Source organism: Geotrypetes seraphini, chromosome 3, assembly GCF_902459505.1.
Source record: "Geotrypetes seraphini chromosome 3, aGeoSer1.1, whole genome shotgun sequence".
NCBI classification, from domain to species: Eukaryota; Metazoa; Chordata; class Amphibia; order Gymnophiona; family Dermophiidae; genus Geotrypetes; species Geotrypetes seraphini.
Genome location: NC_047086.1, coordinates 216,244,951 through 216,255,488, shown reverse-complemented (window position 1 = coordinate 216,255,488; position 10,538 = coordinate 216,244,951). Strand labels below are relative to the sequence as shown.

General features: G+C 41.4%; 1 protein-coding gene across 1 annotated transcript; it reads right to left on the bottom strand.

Annotated features, from left to right (window-relative positions):
• Nucleotides 1-3,686: 3,686 nt before the first annotated feature.
• ZBTB39 (zinc finger and BTB domain containing 39) lies at nt 3,687-10,538 on the bottom strand. The gene is made up of 2 exons (XM_033938527.1): nt 10,319-10,538; nt 3,687-7,226 (listed from the first exon to the last, which is right to left on the bottom strand). The coding sequence occupies exon 2, from the start codon at nt 7,106-7,108 to the stop codon at nt 4,979-4,981; it is 2,130 nt and encodes a 709-aa protein (XP_033794418.1). The 5' UTR covers nt 7,109-7,226; nt 10,319-10,538; the 3' UTR covers nt 3,687-4,978.

Genomic DNA, 10,538 nt, shown 5'->3' with positions numbered 1-10,538 from the left:
CCTATCATTCAGAAAACTACTAAAAACGTACCTTTTCAGCAAACACGACCCTTAATAACCCATTCACCTCACATGACACTTACCCCACCGCTGCCCCCTTCCTCCTTCACCAGTCCCTCCCTCCCCCACTCTCTACCTCCCCTACCTAGCTCGGTCAAACCTGCAATTTCTGTAATATTGATGTAAACCTTGCCCTCTTTGCAGACAGTTAAGAATCGCTGTAACTTCACGGCTGACTGCGACAAATCACTGTAATTTATCGTAATTCAACCTGCAATTTTCTGTCAAAAATTCTTCTAATTATGCTGTAAATCTGCTTCTAATTTTGTAAACTTACTTCTAATTTTGTTGTAAACCTGCTATTCAACGCTGTAAATCTGCTTCTAATTTTGTAAATCTACCTCTAATTTTGTTGTAAATCTGCTATTCAATGCAGATCATTTGCTAATTGATGTAAACCGCCTAGAACTCACTGGGTATGGCGGTATATAAGAATAAAGAATAATAATAATAATAATAATAATTAGAAGAATGCCTCAGTTCAATTTAGTATCTTTATGACAGCACAGGGATTTCAAGAAGAGTGAAGAGTGTGTGTATAATAAATCTGAGTAAGATCATACTCCACGTACCCTGGCTCAGGGGTGAGGTTCACTACTGTCATATGTGCAATTTAGAAACATTGCCCACAAGGGAGAAGACAGAATGAAAAGTGACCTTAAACAGTTTCACGAGTGGTCAATTATTTAGCAGTTGAGATTCAATGCAAAAGAAAGGCAAAGTCATGCATTTGAGTTTCCATAGGATGGGAAGAGATGCTGTTGTGCATCAACTAGGAGATTTTTGAGTGACAACAGCTTCTCATTATCTTAAGGTGCCAAGATGGTGTGGGGTTAGAGTCAGAAGAATGCTAAGATGAAGACAAAAAGGTATAACAAGCAGAAAGGAGGTGATAAAGCTCCTGTATAGGCCTCACTTTAAATACTGTGCTCATTCTTATGAAGAATAGAGGCATGCTAAAGGTGATCCAGAGAAAAGCAAACGAACTGATTATGAAATTTTAGGACCTACACATACACACTAGAGAAGAAATGTAGGCATTCAAATGCATTAAAGATATTAGTGCACAAACTAACATTTCTCAAACGAAAGACGTTGTAGAAGGAATCATGGCATCAAGCTCCAAAGAGGGAAACTTGAGAAACAATATTAAGAATTTTTTTTTTTCCTGGAAAGGGTAACAGGTGCATTGAATGAATTCCTGAAGGAACTGGAGGTTTTTGTAAGAAATAAAAAGGATGTCTTAATGAAAAGAGGACGGTAATAAATCTCAGGGCCAACCTGCAAAGAGAGCGGTTCAACCCTGAACAGCAGTAAAATGATTATACTATGCTCAATAAGGCACAGCATGGCAGGGGGGGGGAGTTATCTGCACAGAGTAGCAGTATAGCCATTGCTGAGCAGACTAGATGAGTAATTTTGGTCTTATCAGCCCCAATTTAATAGGGTACACATACAAAAGGAGTGTGGTCGGCCTCAAGAAGGGGGTAAAAAAAAAAAAAAAGCACTTTATTGAAGGACCAGACCACAGTCTGTGCTTCAGCATCAGGGGTCATTGCTGTTCTAACAAAAGCAAAATTGCTTCTGCCACCCCTTCTTGTGGCTAACTGTACTCTGTTTTTCTGATGTTTTGTTTTGGGTTGATGATTCTCTCCTATTTAATAGGGTCACTATCCATCATGCCTTAAAAGATCTATAATGCACCGAGAGACCCTCTTTGGTCATAAAAGTGTATTCTTTTAACTTGGAATCATAAAGCAACACTAAAAGAAGGAAAATGATGCACCCAGCTTACAAAACAAGATGGTCTCGCAATCTTTAAAAAAATGAGTATACTTCATTGAATATTTACAAACCTGATGGTCTCTAAGGGCCTTCTGTTATCCACTAGGGAACAGACAGCTGTCTATAATGAAGTCAATCAACACAAAAATTACTACCTCAGAGAAGAGCACCATTTTGAAAAAAAGAAGTTTTTCAATATTAAAATACCTGATATCTGAAACAGAGGGTAATTTTTAGAATATTCCCCTTTCATGATATACCAATTACTAAAGGCTAACAACCCTTCTCTCCAAGAGCTCCCTGAAAATAAAGCAGATTTTGACTCAGGTCAAATGTGAGGCTGTGAACTTGCTTATGGAAATACTTTTACATGCAATCTGATGAAGGCATCATTTGGTTGAGGCCACCACAAACAAATTTTCTTTTGTGATAAAAAATAAGGCTTAACCATTCTTCTATTTCCACAGCAGAGTCTTAATTATCCATTGTAAATGGGACTGTGCAGTGGTCAGAAAATTGAGGTGTCAAATAATATAGAAAAAGTGTATAAGGGATAAAAGAGAGGCATACTGAATGCATGTTTCAAAAGAGGAAATCCTATCAAACTGGCACTCCAATATTCAAATTATCAGAACCAAATCAAATGCAAACATCCAATATTCTCTCAGTTCTAATATACACTTTTTTAGTTTTCTTCTGGGGCCTCAGTGATGCTAACCACACCGATAAACAGATTCAATGTCAGTTGGGATTTATACATCTAATCATCACCGGCTCCCATAAGTGAATTAAGTTTCAAGTTTCTTGTAGCTTGATATACCATACTACTTTAAACACCAAAACGGTTTACATCGTACAAAATTTTAAAGAAAAAAATAGTTAAAAACAGGGGAAAGGACATATAGATACAAAAATTCAATTCACAAGACATGGAACAAAGGGGAAATGGGAAGGATCACAATTCTCAAAATAAAATGAGGAGGTAATGGACAGAACAATATGGTAAAGGAAAAGACTGAAACGAAACCTTTTATCTAAATCTCGAACACATCCCTAAAGAGAGGTTTTAAGGTTAGATTTGAAATTATTAGAATTAGTCTCTTGTCTTAGAGTTATTGGGATATAATTCCATAATGTGGGCGCAACTACAGAATAAATGTTTTTTTTTACGTGTTGAGTCATAAAATAATAATGGAACTCTAAGAAGATGTTGTTGAGATGATCTAAGTGACAGTGAAGTTTCGTATGGGATCAAAAGTTTGTCAATAAACAGAGGGGAGTGATTGACCTGAACACTGAAAGCAAGAAAAGGAATTTTGTATGTAATTCTACGTGAGATGGGCAACCAATAAGCCTTTTTTAAGAGGGGTTACATGGTCAAACTTCTTAGCCTTAAAGATAGTTTTTACAGCTGTATTTTGAATATTTTGCAATCTTCTTCAATTCGATCTTCATCATTATTCAACTTCACTTTTAATAATTTTCACCATTTTTCAAAGTTAAAACTGCACTTATCTTGCTTTTCTTTAATTTGATCAATATCAGGTAGGGGATTCAAGAAACTAACCCTTCTACCCGAAAATGACCTGATCGAATTGAAGAAAAGCAAGATAAGTACAGTTTTAACTTTGAAAAATTGTGAAAACAGTATGTGAGTTGAATGTTGATGATGAAGAAAGAATTGAAGAAAAATCTTCTTTAATTCACTTTTGGGAGCTGGTGAAAATTAGATGTATAAATCCCAACCGATATCGAATCTGTTTATCTGTGTGGGTATCATTGCTGAGGCCCCAGAAGAAAACTAAAAGTGTATTAGAACTGAGAGAATATTGGATGTTTTTCAAAAGAGGAAGCATTAACAAGAGTTGACAAACTCACTGAGCCGAGGAATCTTACCTAGCACTGCTGCCTTAACTAAATATGACAAGAGAAACTGGTGCACATCTAAATGATTATGCAGTGATGTCACCTAGGTATGGTGGATAATCCCAAATACCAGATGAGACTCTACTGTATTACAGTATTTGCCAGCGTATAGGACACAGCAGCGTATAAGACGCACTCCCTTTTTTAGACACATTTTTAAGAAAAAAAATAATTTTCTACATTTTTTCATGAATTTCCTTAATGATTTACTGTACTAATTTTATAGTTATTTACGTCTACAAAAAACACAGAAATTCATCTCCAGAGCTAAATGAAGAATCACTTGAAGCCTCTTCAGAAACTGCGTTGTTTTTTGAGCCATATTTTACCAAGAAATCTCAACATAAAATATCACAGAACACAGATAATGTTCTTGTCAAATCTACCAAATTAAAAGTACTGTACTATAGGACAGTCAGCATCCGAGACAGAGCAGAAACAACATGACTCGCATGTACAGTGCGTACTTGTGACGCGCGTGTACAGTATTTGGGAGACCTTGCAGGGTCAGAGAGAGCAGAAACAATATGACAGTACATTAATAAAAAACCAGAAGTTTTAGACTGACTGAAATTTCAACTCATAATTTTGATTACTGGCGCATAAGACGCACCCCATATTTTAAGCGTATTTTGAGGGGAAAAAAGTGCATCCTATACGCCCGCAAATATAGTAATTCAATTTTGGTTAACAAAGGAACAGAGAAGATAAGATGCAGCACTAATCCCTCTCTGTACTAATGAGAAGCATGTACTGCTGTTGCCCGTGCAGTCCCTGTTCTGTGGTGGGACCTTGTGCATGCGGGTGGGAAGCTTGCACTGCTGTTATTTATACTGTTATTTGCTCTGTGTATGTAACCTTGCACTGCTGCTACCCATGTTGCACTTGTTCTGTGATCATCAGTTTCTTGAACTCTCAATCCAAACCCCTTGGGAAGCACAAATTTGTCAGGAAATATCTATGTACTAATTTTGCCTCATCTTCTTGGGTGAGACGCAACATGCGGCAAAGGATGATGAATTGGGGATAAACAAGCAGACAGACCACGGCTTCTAAAGAGCAGTGCACTATAACTAGCTTATCTGGTATTTTCAAATTATGCTTAATTTAGATTCCTGGAAAAGTCTACTTTGAGCACAACTTGTAGAGGATGCCTAACCCTTTCAAAATCGTACAAACCGTTCATTTTTGGACATTTTTAGAGCAATCAGCTGTCTGTGGCTTTCTCCACTTCTTTGGCATGAATGATATACATGAACGTCTGCTCAATAGTGAAATCAGCCGGAAGACTGCCTCTATGGATGCCAATGTGCTTACTCATAAGGTTCAGAGTGGAGCTGTAATGTCCACATACTGTGCAACGGTACATGAGGGCACCCGAGTGAGTCTTCAGGTGGCACTTGATAGTGGACCGCCCTCGGAAGAACTTATGGCAAACTTTGCACTGATAAGGTTTCTCCCCAGTGTGGATCCTCCTGTGGTAGTTGAATTCGCTTGTGTGAGAAAACCTCTTGCCGCACACCTTGCAGCTGTATTTAGTGTGTGTAGTCTGCGTCTGCAGGGCAATGTCTTCACTCAGAAACTCTCCGGGCACTTTCCGCTTCTGTAAGGTGCTGTGCTGCTGGTCACCAAAGCCCCGCCGCTCTTCTAGCCCATCACACTTGTGCTGGCTGATGTGGCAGCGATAAGCCACGTCAGATCTGAAGCTTTGGCCACACAAGTGACAACACAATAAGGAGCTGTCTATGCTCCGGTGGACAGCCAAATGTTTTTCCAATAGGCTGCGGTCCACAAAACTGCTGGCACAAGCTGCGCAGGAGAAGACTGAAATGTCCATGTGAGACAGCGTATGCCACATCAGGCTACACAGGTTGGGGTGCCGCCGATCGCAAATTCCACATGCCTGAGCTTTCAGGTTCACATGCTCCAAAATGTGCCCACGGAGTGTATGGAAGTCTCTGAGCAAAATCTTCCTACAGGCAGCACAGGTCAGTTCTGTGCTGGTCCCACCGTTGAATGAGTTGATTTCCCCCGGCAGTGGGTCAGAAGGGCGCACCACCACATTGTGATCACTCACACCATCCTTCCGATGAAGAGCAAGCTGCCACTGGGTGAAAAACTTGGTCTCACACAGGTCACAGGAAAATAGGAATATACCCACATGTGAAAGGACATGGGTAACACGGGAGCTATGGTCATGGAAGTGAGTTTTGCAAACCTTGCAGTTGCCTGTCTGCAGATCAACATGTTCCCGAGCATGCTGCCTGATGAGCTGCAGGTTAGGCTCCAGAACCTTCTTACATACCTGACAAGGCATAGCCTTGTTTTCCCGTCCACTAGTGGCTTCCCCAAATACCAGCTCATCTTCACTACCATCACTCAGTTCAATGACTTCACCAGCTGGCCCCAGATCTTCCCCAGGATCTTCAAAATGAAGCTCCTCCTCCTCCAACTCGTCCAGCTGTAGTTCATCCATTGGGCAAAAGCTCTGATGTTTGCACTGCTCACCAATACTGGTGCAGGAGTTGCTCCCTGTAGAGGACCCCAGTGGTATATCAGCTACAAGAAAACTGTTCTTACTATAATCCCCGTTACTCTGGATCTTGAAGGTTTGGCTAGAGTTTGTGGTAGGCTGGATGCCCAAACTGACATTACCTCCACTTGTTTGAGCTGCCATATTAGGAGAGGGAAATGGTACAGGCTCATCCTGCTCTGTCTTTGCTGGTAGCTGAAGTGGTAATGGCATGCTCTGATTAGCTTCACCTGCTAGGTTTCTCTCTTCTGCTTTGTAGCTACCCATTCCATCTAGATGTGCGATATAAGTCCTGTCAGAGCTGAAGTGGTCACCACCCCCACCTCGTGTCTCATTGACAGAATGACTAGGGTCTGTTGAGACACTGTTCAGGGAACCTGATGGACTTTTATTGGATGATAAAGAGTACTTGGCCATAGCTGAGCTTTCCAGATCTGGGAAAGTTGCATGGCAGGCTTTGAGAAGGCCTTCCATGCCTAGCTTTTCAGCCACCTCATATATAACTCCCACATTGATCAAGTCTGTAAAAAGCTCAGAGGTATAAATAAAGTTGAGAATCTTTTCAAAGTTTGCTGGAGTGATGAAATCCACCACATAAGTCCTAGCTGCATCCAAGCCTGTGTTCAGAAAGAGGCTCTGGAAGTAACCCGCAGCACAGGCAAGTACTGCCTTGTGTGCAGCATACGAACGGTTCCCTACCACAATGGTGACGTCACACATGGTCTCCGAGAGTCGGCACTTATTTAGCTCCTTCAGCAGATTGTTAGGATGGTCAGTGCTGTGTAACTTGATCCTCATGCCCATGTTCAACTTTTCTAGGAAATAACTCCGCAACGACAAAGATCCCCTTAGTGTTTTCACAACCACATGATTATGCTGCAAAAAGATGAATGCGCTTGGTTGTCATTAGCAGCAAGAGATTCTATGGAAAAAAAAACACAAGATTTAATAATTCATCTGTTTCATAGAGAGAACACACATTATAATAACGCTAGACACTTTTTGAAATCAATAAACACTGACTACTCAGAAGTAGGTAGAACCTCAGCTGTTTGTTGATTGTATATTTCCAATATTGTATTGGCCAATCTTATTGTAAACAGCTTTGAACTTATTTGGCTAAAGCAGTCTACAAATAAAGAACTGTTGTTATTAATAAAGGGGAATATGCATGCATTTTAAATCAGGAACAAATGTTTTTGAGAGTATATTACTGGCTAATGTTCCATAAATTAGTTTTCTTTTCTCTAGCCTAACGGGACAAAAATGGGATACTCTTTCTCCTCACTGCCACCCCCCACCACCACATATAACCCACCTACTCGAAGTCACAATACTCCCCACAGAAAATGAATCTTGTGCTGCAGACAGATCTTGGTCCCAATTCCCTAAGATACATTGGACCGAATTCAACAAACTCTACAATAAGTACAGCCACGTATCATGTGAACTCAACCACTGCCCGCCATATCTCCTGTCATCAGCGAGCACTAAGTTCCGTACCTTACTCCTACACTGGATACAAACCATGCTCACAGATGGCATTTTCCCAAATGACCTCAGCGAAATCATCATCACCCCAATCTTAAAAGACCCAAAAGGACCACGAGACCTCTCATCCAACTACAGACCAATAGCCTCTATACCTCTATATATCAAACTAACAGAAGGATTAGTAGCCAAATTCCTCACCAACTATCTCGAGGACCATAACTTACTCCATCCCACGCAATCCGGCTTCATAACTAACTTCAGCACAGAGACACTACTAGGCTCCCTTATCGACACAGCAAGACAACACCTCAGCATTGGAAAAAAAATGCTGCTCATACAGTTGGACCCGACGGCAGCATTTAACCTGGTAGACCATAACATCCTACTGCAAATCTTGGACTCAATAGGCATCTCAGATAAAGTATACTCATGGTTTGAAGGTTTCTTAAAATCCAGAACATACAAAGTAAAATCAGACAAAGAAAAATCCAAACCTTGGTCCAACCCCTGTGGCGTTCCACAAGGGTCCCCACTGTCCCCTACTCTCTTCAACCTATATACGGCCTCTCTTGGCGTTTACCTGAACAAACAAGGCCTATCCTCTTATAGCTATGCTGATGACATCACCATCCTCATTCCTTTCGACCAACCAATGCTCTTAATGTCAGACACACTACACAGAACTCTAGCTACAGTTACGACTTGGATGGAAGACCACAAACTGAAACTCAACCCAGACAAAACTAAATTCATCCTCCTAGAAAATAACAAAATCCCAACCATAACCAACTTAGAAATCAACTCTATCAACTTTGCAAACCACCCTAAAACTTCTAGGTATGACTATTGACAGAGGCTGCACCATGCAACCACAAATTAACAAAACAATACAGAAATCTTTCGCAGTTATGAGAAACCTTAGACAAGTCCGAAAATTCTTAAAAAAAAACACAATTTCAGCTCCTAGTACAATCTCTAATCCTAAGTATCCTAGACTATTGCAACATCCTCTACCTCCCCTGCCCTGCAATAATGATTAAACAACTACAGACAATTCAGAATACAGCTCTGAGACTCATCTATTCATTGAAAAAACATTATCACATTACTGAGGCATTCATCAATTCTCATTGGCTTCCAATCCAGGAAAGAATACAATTTAAATTCTACTGTATACTATTTAAAACTATAAATGGAGACAGCCCAACTTACCTAAACAACCGCCTCATCCAAACCACCTCTACCAGGCATAGAAAAACACCCCCCCCCCCCATTCACTTACCCCCCAATCAAAGAAGTAAAACGGAAAAAAACTATACAACGGACTACTGGCCACTCAGGCAGCGAAGATAGACAACCAAGTCTCCAACCTATTGACAACAACCCCAGACTACAAGATGTTCAGAAAGGAAATAAAAACTATACTCTTCAAGAAATCCCTTAATAAAGCTTAACCCCCCTCTTACCATCCCCTCCCTAACCCCAGATCCTACTTTTCCCTCTCTTGGAAACTTTCTCTGATCTAACGTTGTAACCCTTCTTCCATAACTCTTTTTGTAATCCGCTTTGAACCGAAAGGTAATGGCGGAATAGAAATCTGTAATGTAATATAATGTAATGTAATACACTGTATTTATGTATATTAAATCGCCTGTTCTGTGGGTGCAAGAAAAATAAATGTAGATTGCCATTTACACATCTAACAAAGTACAGTATAAATAAAATACACATACTTCAATATAAACACTAACAAAATAATTGGAAGGCCAAGTTTGATGTTTCATATTGTCTTCCAACTTAAGTATGTAATATGTAAATACTATTTATTTGGGATCCTATCACTAGGAAGTAAAACCCAGATGTCTTAATCCATCTTCCTTTTTCTGGAGCCACATGGTAACCCTACCTATCACTCCATGCTAACATCTTGTTTGCAGGGGATACTGATCCAACTCTTCAGCACTACCAGGATCCTCTTGGCTGATGCTAATCAAGGAACAGAGGCAGCCAGAGGTGGGCATCTGGGCGATCCTATCTAACCCCAAACTTCTTTATACCAGGACACGGCCCAGAGCTGGTCAGAAGATTAACCTCTGGAGCATCAGTTTTATAGGGTAAGCATTTGGATGGCGAGGTGAAAGGGGGGAGGGGCGCTGGAAAACAGTACACTCGAGCATTTGTGCCTGCCTAACGGCAGTTATTTATCATTACTGTTATCAAAGTGTTGGGGGAATGGTTTTCAGGGCCCGAGGCTGAAGGCAGCCGGATAGAGGTTCTGACCCCTCCTCCACCTGGAAGGCGTCAGCCGGACAGAGAGAGAGAGCAAGTCACACGCAATTCGGCTGCCCCTCGCACGCCCAGCACCCTTCTTCACACAGAACCGGTCTCCCCTCCCCCGGGGTCTGCCATCTCCCCCTCTTTCTCTCTTCCCGCTCTACCACGACTCCCCCCCCCCTCTCCTCTCCTCCCGGTGCACGATCTAGCGCCTCTTCCCTCACCCTCCTAGAATCAAACTGATACCTGAGCGGCTTTCCTCCTTCGGTGACCCGTCCCCCCTCTGACACAACCTCTCTTGGACGCGTCCCGCCTCGCCGGAAACAGGAAGTTGCGTCAGCGGAGGCGGAGACGGCTAGAGAATGGGGGGGGGGAAGGTTTACATCGGAGAAAGGCGAGACGCCAGGGAAGGAAAATCGCGGGGCTTCTTGCGGTCGACCTCAAAGACAAGTTGGAAAGGGGGAGC

Bases quoted from the DNA above. Each gene is read 5' to 3' on its own strand.
- ZBTB39 (XM_033938527.1), bottom strand. From the start codon at position 7,108: ATGGGCATGAGGATCAAGTTACACAGCACTGACCATCCTAACAATCTG.